This window comes from Mus musculus, chromosome 10 (assembly GCF_000001635.26).
Source record: "Mus musculus strain C57BL/6J chromosome 10, GRCm38.p6 C57BL/6J".
In the NCBI taxonomy this organism is placed as follows: domain Eukaryota; kingdom Metazoa; phylum Chordata; class Mammalia; order Rodentia; family Muridae; genus Mus; species Mus musculus.
Window position 1 is genome coordinate 68,175,847 of NC_000076.6, and position 13,541 is coordinate 68,189,387.

The 13,541-nt window shown below is 43.5% G+C and overlaps 1 protein-coding gene and 1 long non-coding RNA gene across 8 annotated transcripts in view; one reads left to right on the top strand and one right to left on the bottom strand.

Annotated features, from left to right (window-relative positions):
• Arid5b (AT rich interactive domain 5B (MRF1-like)) overlaps positions 1–13,541 on the bottom strand; it is a 186,833-nt gene that overhangs the window by 83,324 nt on the left and 89,968 nt on the right. For all 6 annotated transcript variants that reach the window (XM_030245281.1, XM_030245282.1, XM_006514130.3 and 3 more), the window contains one exon: positions 10,180–10,410. In XM_030245281.1, the coding sequence (XP_030101141.1) occupies positions 10,180–10,410 (231 nt within the window). The remainder of the gene's footprint in view (positions 1–10,179; positions 10,411–13,541) is intronic.
• Positions 1–13,541, top strand: part of Gm51770 — a 78,986-nt gene that overhangs the window by 24,741 nt on the left and 40,704 nt on the right. The window lies entirely within an intron of this gene.

Here is a 13,541-nt window from a genome sequence, read left to right on the forward strand (position 1 = left end):
GTCTCTTCACAATTCTTGTTCTATAGCCAAAATGTGTTGGCAGACATGTGTGTGTGTGTGTGTGTGTGTGTGAGTGTGTGTGTGTGCATGTGTGTTGAGGGTGAACAGGCCTGAGTGTGGGTGTTGGCTGGGGCTGACTGGACAGGAGACTCCATGTTATCGGTCTGTGTGCCGGTTGAGAATGGTCAACAAAGCTACGTCAGTACTGGGTCTGTGACCCTGTGAAAATTGCTCAGTCTCTGAGGCCACTCAGAGGTAGAATGTGAGTCTAACAAGGGGATCCAAAGCAGTATTTGCAGTGAGCCATCACTCTGTGTCTCACGTGACATAACCTAAGTTTTAAATGCTTTGCGAATAGAGCCTGGTATCCCACCAATGCCCAGAGTTTTGCTTTGAACCCAGCTGGTGCTCAGTGAGAGAATGGATGAGCAACAAGGACCCAGAGAACACCCTGGGTTTTTTGTTTTTTGTTTTTTCTGTCCATCTTGCCTGTTCTCCAGTCCTCCAAGACGACCACTGGAAAGCAATGGAGACTGTGAGAGAAAAATGGCTGTTTGGGAAGCTGTTTCTGTGCAGCTTCTAAAGAGAGTAGAGAGCCCAGATAGAGGAACTGTGGCCCAGCCAGCCACCAATGAGAAGGCAGCCTGAATAGGCAAACCCAAGCGGCCCCTGTCCAAAAGCTTGAAGACTCTGTCTCCTTCCAAAAGTCCCCATTACCAAATCATGGCAAGCTAAATTTAATTTTAAAAGGGGAAATGATTTATGTGCTGTAGGAATAAAGAATCGATGGAAGCAGAAAGCTTACATGCATTTTCTTCATTTCTTTCTTTCTTTCTTTCTTTCTTTCTTTCTTTCTTTCTTTCTTTCTTTCTTTCTTTCTTTCTTTCTTTCTCTCTCTCTCTCTCTCTCTCTCTCTCTCTCTCTCTCTCTCTCTCTCTCTCTCTCTTTCTTTCTTTCTTTCTTTCTTTTCTTTCTTTCAATTAGGCCTATAATTTTTTCATTAAAGAATGGTGCCAAGTTGGGAAAGCCGAGGTGCTCTAAGCAGAAAATTACAGAGAGGTGTATGGGGCAAGCCCTGGTAGCCTGGCAGTCTGGGGCCCAGAGTCCAGGAGAATACAGGGCTCTAATGCTCCCCCTCCCTCCTGCAACCTCTGAACTGCAAACTGCTCCATCTCTTAAAGGGTCCTTACATTGCAGCTTCTCCGGTGGCAAGGGAGTTCTGAGGCCTCTGTCAGGGAGAGGAAACACTGGGCAGTGTGTGGCAGAGACCAGGGGATAGCATGAGCTGAGGCAGGGACAGAGGCGATCACCTGGGGGACAGGGTAGTAGTTGGTGCCATGGCTTGATTCTAAACCAATGCTGTTCGGATTCTGAATCCTCCAGATCCCTCGTTTTCTACCTAGTCCCACTTCTCTCAATCTCTGCACTTAAAGCCACGGACACCACTGGAAATCCCTTGTGTAGAAACATGGTGGTCAGCTATCTGCTTCCAGTTGTCCCAAAGTCAAGTGGTTGGCACACTGTTTCTCACCAGAGTCTGGACTCTTAGGCAGTCAGGTGGGAGGGGGAAAGATCACACCACAGGACCAGAGTCAAGCAACCTAGGTTCAAATCCCGGTCTACCCACTTGCTGGCTGGGTTTCATTGCCCTACTCCGATGGCTTTATTCATAAGCTGTGGAAGAACAGTGTCCACAGAGCTTGTGTGTCTGTTCACTCATTTTATTATTACAGAGAGTTTATTACACAGTGACTGCATGTAACCGCTCTCCTGGTCCCTGAGCTACGAATGAGACAGAAACGGTGTTGCGTCCGTGAGGAAGGGCTTATATTAGTGTGTATAGAGAGTGGGAAGACAGCCGGTAAATCTGTAAATAAACAATTATAGGAGTAATTTTAGATAATGATGAGTTGTGGGAAGATAATAACATGCTGGATGAAGGGATTGAGCTGGACTTGTGGAAGAGGGAAGGCCAGATTCTGTCTCTCTGGGGAGGAGACAGTAGGTCAGAGGCCTGAGTGACGATGAGGAGACTCATGGTGCCTGGGGGCGACACACATTCCAGACAGACAGGCAAACGAGTATTTCTTGCTAGAACAGATGTTAAATGACCTTTAGTACCACCTCCTAGCTCATTTTCCCAAGGAGTTGCCACAGAAATAAAACAATTTTGTGGGTCTTTTCACCTAGACTCCAGTAAGTGGCTGTGGTTGTGTTTGGGTGGCGTAGAAGGTTCTAGTGACAAGGAAGAGTTCTGTAGGTATGCATTTATCTTCACGGCAATCTAGGAGGTCTACTCCAATAAGGCGTGGTCCATAACTACTATGCTATGACTAAGATACGCTATAGCTTGCCATTTTCCTGTCCATATAGACTCCAGGGTGAACAGTGTGAGACCCGGGGGTGGGGGCCGGGGGTTGGTCTTGATCATTTACCAGAAACAGAACTATGTTTGGCAAAATAAGAATGAGACCCCCTGAATGAGTGGGTGGGATTGTGCCATACATCACTCACTGAAGCTAGGATTTAAGTGTCTCCAAATAGTCTCAGCAACAAGGGGAAAACTAAAATCAATGAATCAATTTCCCCTGACAGGGCACCATGAGTTACACCAGTGAGTATCTCCATGGATCAGAAAGCCTTTTCTTGTTGTTGTTGTTGTGGTGGTGGTGGTGGTGATTCATTGATTAAAAGCAGGGTTCAGAGGACCTGACTTCAGTCCCATTGTCAAAGAGAGACCCTAAGAACACTTACATGCACGCGCATGTGGCCTACACAAAGACACAAACTGTACACATGATTAAAAACAAAACAAATCTTTAAAAGTAAGATTAAAAATGTTTTTATTACTTTATGTGCATGTGTGTCTTGCCTGCATGTATGTAGGTATACCATCTGTGTGCCATGGAGATCAGAAAAGGGCATCGGGTCCCCTAGAACTGGAATTATAGATAAGCTGCCTTGTGGATGCTGGGAACTGAATGTGGATTCCCTGCAAAAGGCAGCCAATGTTCATAACCACGGAGCCATCTCTCCAGCCCTTCAAGAAGAATTTTTGTTTGTTTGTTTGTTTTTTGAGACAGGGTTTCTCTGTATAGCCCTGGCTGTCCTGGAACTCACTTTGTAGACCAGGCTGGCCTCGAACTCAGAAATCCACCTGCCTCTGCCTCCTGAGTGCTGAGATTAAAGGCGTGCTCCACCATGCCCGGCTCTCCAAGAAGAATTTTAAACAGAGCAAAGAAAGCTTTATATTGAAACTCATTCCTATACCCTCACTTTTCATAATGTATTAACAATAGGTCTTGTGTGTGTGTGTGTGTGTGTGTGTGTGTGTGTGTGTGTGTGTGTGTAATTAACAAGGTATAATATATCCCAAGCTGGCTTCAAACTTGCAAGGTAGCCAAGGGTGACTTTGAACTCCTGGTCCTTGGACGTCTAGCTTCCAAATTCTGGGATCAGAGGCAAGCGTCACTATTCCCAGACAATGTGCGGCTACAGACTGACCCAGAGCTTCAAGTATGCCACCAACTGAGTTGCAGCACAAACACGTATGATTTTTTTAATTAAAAAAAAAATCTGGTTATAGTGGGGAATATATGGATCTTGGTTTTGTCATGGAGAATCAGTTACTTTCTAGATGAAATACTAGGTCAAGGGTTAGTCAACACAGACAGCCTCTTCCTTCTGGGGTAAAGGTGAATTTATCACACCCGTGAGTCCTAACTGGTTAGTAACTCTCTGAGTCCTCCCGGCTACAAAAACCATCCGAGTTGTTTTAAGATATCCTTTTAAGTTCTCCCAAAAGAAAAAGACAAGAGCTAGTTCTCAGCATTCCTTAAGACCTGACTCTAAATCAATTCATAGCAGCAAGATAAAATATCTTTTCCTGAATCCCTAAGTGGGTTGGGATCCAGGCTACCAGTCCCTCTGACCAGGGTGGTCCCCTCTCAAGCCCCCTTCCTACCCACAGCCCAGTGGGTGGAGCCCACGTGTTAAATCATTACGTGGGATGCGTCAGATGCGCCTCTACCCACAGACTTACAGGGATTTGCTTCGCTATCAGAATGTAAACATTTTCTTTTGCCTCTTGTCTGAGAGCACAGAGCAGAAGGGTGACTTGCTACAACTGTACTCTAGGGATAAACAGACTCCAGGAAAGTTCCAGGAGGGCACAGAGGGGGTTCCTGAAGGTGGAGGCCTTCTGTGCAACAGCTGCATGCCTGAAGCCCTCTTTTCCTAATCACTTTCAATTAAAGACAAATGACTGCTTTATTGTCCTTTGGGAGATGGTGACCACCAGAGACGGTGAACTCCCAAACGTGGAGCAAAACCATTTGATCATCAGAATCCACTGTGACCAAGAAATGTGACCATGAAAGCCACTTTACTAAGAGGGGGTGGGTGGTGGGGGAAGCAAAAACAGTTTACTTGCAAATTTCCATAATCCTTAAGACAACAACTGCCTTCCCTTCATTTCCAGCAAAGCATGTGATCAGATCACGTGATCTGGGGGCGGGGAAGAGGCAGCTTCTGATTCATAATGACTTTGCATGTTTTGAATTGCTTTCCACCCAAATTCAAGGCTTCATCCAGGCAGTGGCAGTGGCACACCTTTAAGCCCAGCACTTGGGAGGCAGAGGCAGGTGGATCTCTGAGTTTGAGACCAGGTTAGTTTACAGAGTGAGTTTGCGCACAGCCTGGAAAAACCAAAAAATAAGTACGTGAATAATAAATAATTTTAAAATTTTTAAAAATTAAAATAATAATAAAAAAAAATCAAGGTTCGTTACCTCTCCTACTCTGTCTTTTCCCTTTGCTCTTAATTCTTTTGGCTGTAACATCACCATTGCAACTAACAGGAAATGGGAAAGGGCAAAGCTCAATTCAGAAGACTCTTGAAAGTATCAGAAGTATCTGAGTCTTTAAAGACTCAGAAGAGTATCTTTAAAACAGCCTGTGAGCTGTGGACAACTACACACACCGTCATTCCCTCGGGAAGCCCCCAGGAGCTCTAGGAATCGGATTCCCTTAGGATTCAGAGAGCAAGCACAATGATGTCCCATGAACGCACGCACACTGTCTAACCTGAGATTCCTGCAGAAGCAGGTTGGTTTCACATGTGTGAAGTGTGAGCAAGCCAGATTCAACAGAGGCACACACAGTGGAGCAGATGAATACAGCCTGAGACTGATCCTCACTCCAACCTTCATCTGTTATCTGTTATCTGTTAGGAAGATACTGGTCTACTGATCCCTGGTGTGTGCGTGTGCGTGCGTGCGTGTGTGTGTGTGTGTGTGTGTGTGTGTGTGTGTGTGTGTGTGTGTGTGTGTGTGTGTGTGTAACAGCAGTGACTTATTCTGAACCTGGTAAGACGGCTGGGAATGCCAGTTTTTAAGGATGGAACACGTAAGGGACCTCATGGCAATTGCTGTAGCGAATCAGATGGTTGAGCCCCGATCACATGATCTCTTTGCGATCACGTGATCTCTTTGCAGGTGCGCCTTAGCACTCTCTTTACCTCAGTGTGTAGCCCTTTCCCACACGCCATCCCCAGTGGAACGTCTGCCTAAGCATAAATGCAGCCAAGGTTTTCTCCCTATAGGCCAGAGCTCATGGTGTCTACACAAGGACCAAATACCTAATGACAGCCCATGTCATCTCTTTGTCCCACACACAGTTGACCAAAGCCACGCTTCACCCTGCCCCATACTCTTGTCCAGAAACACACAAGATACCTAAACTGACAAAAAACTTTAAAAAAGCGCGACTTCTGCTTCTTACGTCTCGGCAATTCAAAACACACATGCGCACGCAAGCATTTTACACAAAATCTTTTATGTAAAAGTGAACCACGTCAAAAGACATTTAGTCCTCCCTACTCTTAAATACTGTCTCCACAGTATTGGGGTAAATGGGGCTACCTTTGCAGTCCTCTGTTGAAAGCTAGCGCCTCATTCCTGTGTTGTTCTGGGTGCGCCTCTGTTTGAAATTAGTTGGTCCACCCTTCACACATGTGAAATCAATTGACGTGATGGTATTGTAAACACTGCTCATTACAAAGTGCTGGACCTTTTATGGTTCTAACAGCAAAGGACAGACAAAATGTTTGCCCCACCCCCACCCAGTGGTTTGCCTCTATAGCACACACAATATAAATGCCAGAGTGCCATTTAACAAAACAGAACTCATTACATAACCAGGTAAGAGACAGAAGGGGAGCTGTTGGGAAAATGTCTGTGAGGGACACAGGACAGTGGAAGCAGCAACCATGCTTATGGGAAAGATTTTTCAGAAGAAAACAAAATGCTATTTTCTTCACGCTCCCCGTTGTTGTTGTTGTTGTTAAAAATCCCATTTCCTAATTGCATGTGCGATACAATGAATTTTCATAATGCTTCAATGGGGAGTCTAACGTGTTGTTGTTTTTTTTAAATAGTCAATTATCTTGTGCTAAGAAAGCACAGGGCAGCGGTAGAGCTGTGTCACCAACAAGATGGACGAATACAGGCAGGATGTCGGGGCTGAAGCTGTTCAATCACCTACTACTAATATGATTCAATTTATGCTCAGATCATAGGTTTAGACATTACCCAGCACTGCAAGCAAGAGAAGGACTTGCATAATACAGACAAGAAGGCAGATGGCATGTTATCAAAACCCTTCAAGCCTAAAATAACCTCTCCAAGTAAGGAGGCTAGTTAATTAAAACCAGGATATATTTACTCCGTTCCGAATATCTCAATGTAAATAAAAATTAAAATGGCGCTACTGTAACACTGGATTAAATGATGAAATTTCCTCCATTTTTATTTTTCTTTAATCGTTTCTAATCAAACTTTTCATTAAGCGGCTTCATAAAATTCCACAGAGAATTTGTTTATAGGGACTGGTTGTAGATTTAAAGGGCTCACTTTTATTGTTCAATTAAAGCTCTTATTCGGTGGACAACATTAAAAATAGCAGGGAGGGGAAAACCTGCCCGACAATGGGGAAGACTGCTCCACAAAGCAAAGTTTCACTTCAGAGACCAATTTTGACCATGCAGGTAAGCCATGTTGGTGAGCCCCAGAGAAAACGTGGGCTCATCTCTGTCTCAAAGAGCTCATTCCTATTTCAAAGCTGGTTTCTTCCCACTCTGGTGACCACTCTCTTTCAAGTTTTCTTACAACCCCCACTATGGGCAAAATGACTTAAGAGAAACCAATCATAGACCCCAGCCAGTAGCGACTCAGGGATTGAATCAACAACAATCATGGTACTTCTAACAGATGTCTAAAACACACACCTCCATATTTTAGAACTAGACCAAGGAAGGGAGATGGGGAGAGCACTCAGTTGGTGGACATGCAGCACACGTGTGATGTGGCTCACAAAGCACAGTGGAGTTTGTGTTCCTAGCTAAGGGGGCGGAGACAAGACCGTCCCTGGAGCTTGCCTACTGGCTAAGCGGAGCCTGTTGGACAAAGTTCTGGACAAATGAGAGACCCCGTCTCAAATAAAAAAAGGTGACAGGCATTTGAGAAATGGCACCAAGGTTGTCGGTGGGCTTCTCTATGTACACACATGCAGGTGCATCCTCACATGCAAAAGTGTACCCACACACATAGAAAAAAACATATCGAATGCAAGGCTTCCCTTGACCCTACATCCTGACTGTCATCTCAAGCATGCAATGCTACCCTACCCCCAGCTACTACCATGTTCCTACTGGAATCGTTTTCTGTGACACCCACCCCTGACTTTCTTGTAACAGAGTTAGGCTTCCAGGTATGTTAATCCTGTTTTCCCTGTTTAGATTTTTGACCCTCAAAATAAGCAAGGACCAGATTGGGTTTCTCTTTTGAGTTCCCCTCTGTTGTCCATATCAAAGAAGAAAGCAATAGATCAGTTAATAAATTAAACATCACCAGTGGTAAACAATAGAATACTATCCTTTGGAAAAGAAACTCGGAGGTATTTTTTTAATCTTTTATTTTTGGCTATTTGGAATTCCTTGTATCAAAGACATAGTTGTTAAGTGCTCTAAATTCTTTGCCATCAGCTCCACAATCCATCCACCTGGTGATATGACTAATAAAAACAGATTTTTATAGTCTAGGCATACTGTTACCTAAATTATATTTGACCAATTACTCAAGTTACTGAATGTGCAGCATAGAAGATTCATCTGTGGGCCCCCTGGCACTCTGGGTTATCTGAAAGAAGCTTTTTAGTCATCTGGCAGCCCTTGGTATTAGGAACATTTGTTTAATGCCACTCACTAATTAAATCTATGTTCTTCCACCAACTGTTAGTCGGTTGGAGAAACCCAATACCACATTTTTAACAAACACTTTAAGCCATGTCACTGGCACGGACTACCAGCTGGAGGGTTAAAAAGTTGTTGTCTGGAACTCTGGATGTGTACCCAAGGAGGTGGGGGACACATATGGAGTGAAAGTGCTCAGACGGTCAAGGTAAGCCACATGCTTTATGTGTCAGCATGGGCTACTTTCAAAAGGATGAACCTTTTGAGGACTGGAACTTGTAACTGTCTGGTGAAAACTTCTCATTTAACCTGCCTTCTAGAAGCTCCTTTAAGTACTGTCTGTTTCCAGAGGCTAGAGGAGAAAGGCAGGGTGAAAAGGAGGGATGCCAAAAGACATATCAGAAGCACATTCACAGAGAGATGCTTCTGTTCGCAAGAATATTTAAAACTCCTTTAGGAATGCTCCAACAACTACCATGATCATCTCTGGATAGGCATACCTATTGCCAACTTTAGACAGAACAGCTTTGAAACGCAATGGCTAATGACCCCTAAATTAGCCAAAAAGGTTAAACCATTTTTTTTTTCCATTTTATTACACTGTTAAACAGTATCTCTGAATACTCTTAAGTAGGGGAAAACATTCACTCAGTTTTATACTGTGTTAGGAATTTAGAGACCTTCGGATCAGGTAGTAGTAGGTCACAGGGCTTGGGAGCAAGGAATGTGGGTGAATTTTTTTTTCTCAAGTATTGAAAAGTATTGTAAATGCTTACCTGAAAGGAAAGGGTATTTAATAATTGTATTGGCATTTATATTTAATAATTGTATTTGATAATTGATCTGCCACAATGAAAAGGCCATTGGACTATTAAAAACATGACAATATTTGCTTCAGTGTAGAAGGAAAATTAACACACGCATGTTCACATTGTCTCTGCCTTTGGACTCCAGTGAGCTTAAATCTTATACTTACACAGTCCTTTGTCATAGCCAAAGGGCTCCCAAAGGCATGGATCGTCAAATCTGAAAGGCCACAGTAGATGCACAAAACCATGTAGAGATGTCTTAGAGCTAACTGGGACAATCTGGATTTGAATATTCTGCAAATGAGGTTTTCTTGGGAACAACTTAAGACCACAGAATCAGCCAGTAAACCTGCTTGAAGAAAGTCAGTGTGTGTACTTTCCAGGCCATGGGGGTCTTAACCTCTTCTCTTCCTTGGTCCTCATGATAAATTGAGCAGGGTACCATCATACCATCGATGGAGAAGCACTGACATGATCCAATGTCTTCTCAAGAAGGCATGGTATAAGATGACCATGTCTTAGCTAGCTTTCTGCACATTGTGCACTGCACTGTACAGTACAGATTTCCAAAGATAAGAAGGCACAAGACTAGTCAGCTAGGCCAGGATTCTGTATGTGTGAAAATTTAAAGGAGTCGGCACATCTACCATTCATGTATGTATGTATGTATGTATGTATGTATGTATGTATGTATGTATGTAACAATCCATTGATCATCTATTCTCTCTCTCCACCTTATGGTACTGAATGGTTATAATTTGTGCATTCTTATAGTACCTTATAAAATTGGAAAATTAAAAAATATATATATATATATTTAAGTAACCCAAGGTCTCAAAGAAAGAATATGACAACTTCCAATCACAAAGTCCACCTTCAAGATCAACCAAGTACCTTCCAATTGCATATATTGAACAACGAACACAAAATAATCATCGTTCACCTGCGGTAAACTGAGGCCGCCAAGAAAGTGAAGAAGACACCTTATGTTGCCAAACCATGGGGTCTGAGTGGGGGTAAGTGGTCACACTAAGCCCTGCTCCCCAGCACTGCTCACGCCGTGAATTGAGAACAGCGACTCATTGGGACGAGTTTCAAACAGAGTAAAAGAGAAGCACTCACCGAACTCATCACACACACTCTCGTTTTCTATCAGAGTGGGGTGATCAAAGGTATCCCGGCAGTACAGGATCTGGGGGTTTCTGCTGACCACTGCGATGCCCCCCAGGGCTAATGCGAACTGGTCCGTGAGGATGGACGATGGCTTATCCTGGATCCGTTTAAGCATGGACCGGTACCGACAGTACTGGGGGTAACTGAGCACAATCACGTTGGTTTCTTCCTCATCTTCCCCTAGACAGAGAAGAAAACATATCAATTACCCTTCTTCCTACTAACAAAAAGAACATTCACAGCCATGACTTAGTTCCAATGGTCACTTTGGATTTGGCAATAGAGACACCTTCTTCTGCACAGTCCTTATTTTTGCCACAGTCTAGTAATGCCAGAATCTTCCAGAATTCCCCTTCCTCATGCAGCTTCCCACCCTCAAAGCCCGAGGCCACTCCTGAGTAGGGTCACTTCGGGGCCACATGGACATACAAAATAAATGATGTCTGTGTCACTTGGCAGCAGCCAAACTAAAACACTCCTTCCTTGAGACTTCAATGTATTTTTCAGTCATTGATATCACCATGAGAGGGAAACTTTGTTGAGTTTCTATATATAATTATTGCTTAGTCTTAGATTGATTACACAGTGTGTGCGTGTATTGGCAAAATTGTCATGGAACCCCTAGAGCGTTGTCACCTACTCTGGAGTACAGGCAATATTCAGTGTCCTCTCTGTCTGGGCCTGGAGGAAGGTTTGTGCATCCTACTCTTGGGCTCTTGGGAGTCCAGGAGCCTCTGGACTTGTCTTGGCCATTGTGGCAGCAGTGTTGGTTGTTTTAAGGGCCGATGTGCCATGGACTACAGTCAGTATCTCTTTGTCTTTGTTGGGGCTGTGATGCTCAGACAGCGAGTCTTCTGCCAGTCTGAGTCTTGGAGTTAAGACAGCACGGGTCTTGGTGGATCCAAAATAGATGCAATCAGCAGAAATGGTGCCCGCATCATTTATAAGGACACAATTTGGGGATCACTTGTTATTACAGCATGATTTACCCCAACTTCATTGATACCACTGTCTCCACCTCCCCCAACATCCACACTGCCTGTCTTTTAATGTTTCTCAAATCTACATGGTAACCTAGCTGAGAAGGGTCCCCAAACATCCCAGAGAGTCATTCCCATCAGGACTATCTTCACTCAGAACATTTCGGGAAATGTAGGGAGTCATTCTCTTAAATGACCTTGGCATTAAGGATAACCCACCATGTGTTCTGTCTATTTGCAAAACCCAGATTCTATGTGGAGAAATCCTTCCTTCATTTTGAAGCTTGAGAAATGGCAAGTGCTCCCTTTGGCAGCCCCATCACCTGTAACCGTGTCACATTGAAACTTGGGTTTCATGACCCACACCATTGACACGATGGTCAGCAGCTCCCAGATTCGTCATTTGTATGTCTAGTGGGGAAATAATGTTTTGAGCCCTGATTGTACTGCAGAGGACTGTGTGAGACAGTTGTTGAGGATACTGATGCTATCATGGTCATCTGGTAACCAGTGGGAGAAGAATTAGGATAGAACGGGATGATGGATCATAATCAGGAGTAATGCAAGGTGGGCCTGTGACCTTTGTACACAGGAGGCTGACACCCAAATGTATCTCTAATTACATTCCCTTAGCTCTTCAGCCTGGAGGCTTCTCCACAAACAGAGATGCCCAGCTGCTTCTAGCATGATGTCTTCACATGCCTTTCCCTTCTTAGACTCCTGCCACTTTGTCAGATGGCACACTTAGAGGGCAGCTACATGGAAAAGAAGTCTACCAATGAACACTAGCCCTGAGATTCTACAAAGTGTGCCACAGCATGGGAAGCTGAGATTCCCACTGTAGACTGAGACACTGTCAGAAGCCCACACTGTACATGCGCTAACCTAAGGAGCTCCTGTGCCACCGGTACCAACTCTTATTTATATCTCTACACCGTGTTTGTTCAAGATGTGAATTTGAGAGAATACAGACAGAAACTGTCAGAGCTCACTCTGTTGAGCACGCTTAGCACCTATACTACTCTCTGTACATAGAAAACCCTGCGCAAATACCTCATGGTCCCCAAGTCTACTTTAGTAGTGACTTTGGCTTTCTGGGAAGATAAGACAACCATACCAGTCTTTCCAAGTGTTTTAGAAAAAAAAAAAAAAGAAAAAAAAAGGAAGACGCTGTGCTTTCCAGGGATGGAGGTTCAAGGAAAAGCTGCTTCTGAATTGGTGTCTTGAGAGATGTCTTGAGTCATGGGTCTACCTCATTGCTGTTCTCTTCATCATTCTCTCAGCTTTCCTTGAGTACTTTTCATAATGGTGCTCCCTCTGCCCTCTTCCCTAATTTCCTGTTTGGGATACAATCATCTCTCAGGTAACCTTCTGTGCTGAAACATGGCCTCCTTCTGCTCTCTGTACCTCATCCAGGCTCCCAACACCGACTCTGCCCTCCTCACAGTTTCCAGCTTCTTCTCTTAATTCTTGGAAGAGCAAGCCCTACTGCCACTTCACAGAGAGGTGACCTACAGATGTCTACTTCGCCAAAGAACAGTGTTCTCAGGGGCTATCCTGGGAGCATTGTCCAAGATCTCCTGGAATACTTAAAATGGGATTAGACTCTGTGTACCACCCAAAAGGACAGACTCAGATTCTGTAAGATTGAAGTGCAGAAAGGGATAGTTTTACATCCATTTGGGCAAGTTCATGCACTCTAGACTTCCACACAAGGAATTCTGAGTCTGATATTTTTTATTGTTGGTTTGCATAGACTGACAGTGTCTTACTTAGCTTGCGTTTTAGATTATATGCATTTAAAGCAGAGTTGTATTATAATACTTAAAGACTTATATGCTGTATATGTATTTATGACTTATACATAATATATGCTACATATTTAAAATACATTATATATATTTATATATCATACCATATTACAATGTAACACATTGCATAAGACATATGTAGTTACATGAACATTATTGTTATATAATAGTACACATGTGTATTTGTTATATTACACACAAATATTTATTGTGTACCAACATACAAGTGCACATATATTAATATATAGTCATCTTACATATATACAGTTATATGTGTGTTTTATTCTTTTGTGTGTGTGTGTATGTGTGTTTTATTCTTATTTCCCTTTTCAAATCTACTAGGGCCTAGAATAAGATCTAGGATTAAGTTTGACTGCCTCTGCCACATTTCCGTGATTGTTGGCAGGTATCACAGAAGTCACCACATTAAAACAAGCCAACAGACAAACCCTTCACTCAAACCAGAAAGGAGCAGGCACAGCTGATGTGCTCAAGAATAGAAAACGCACTAACACTATTT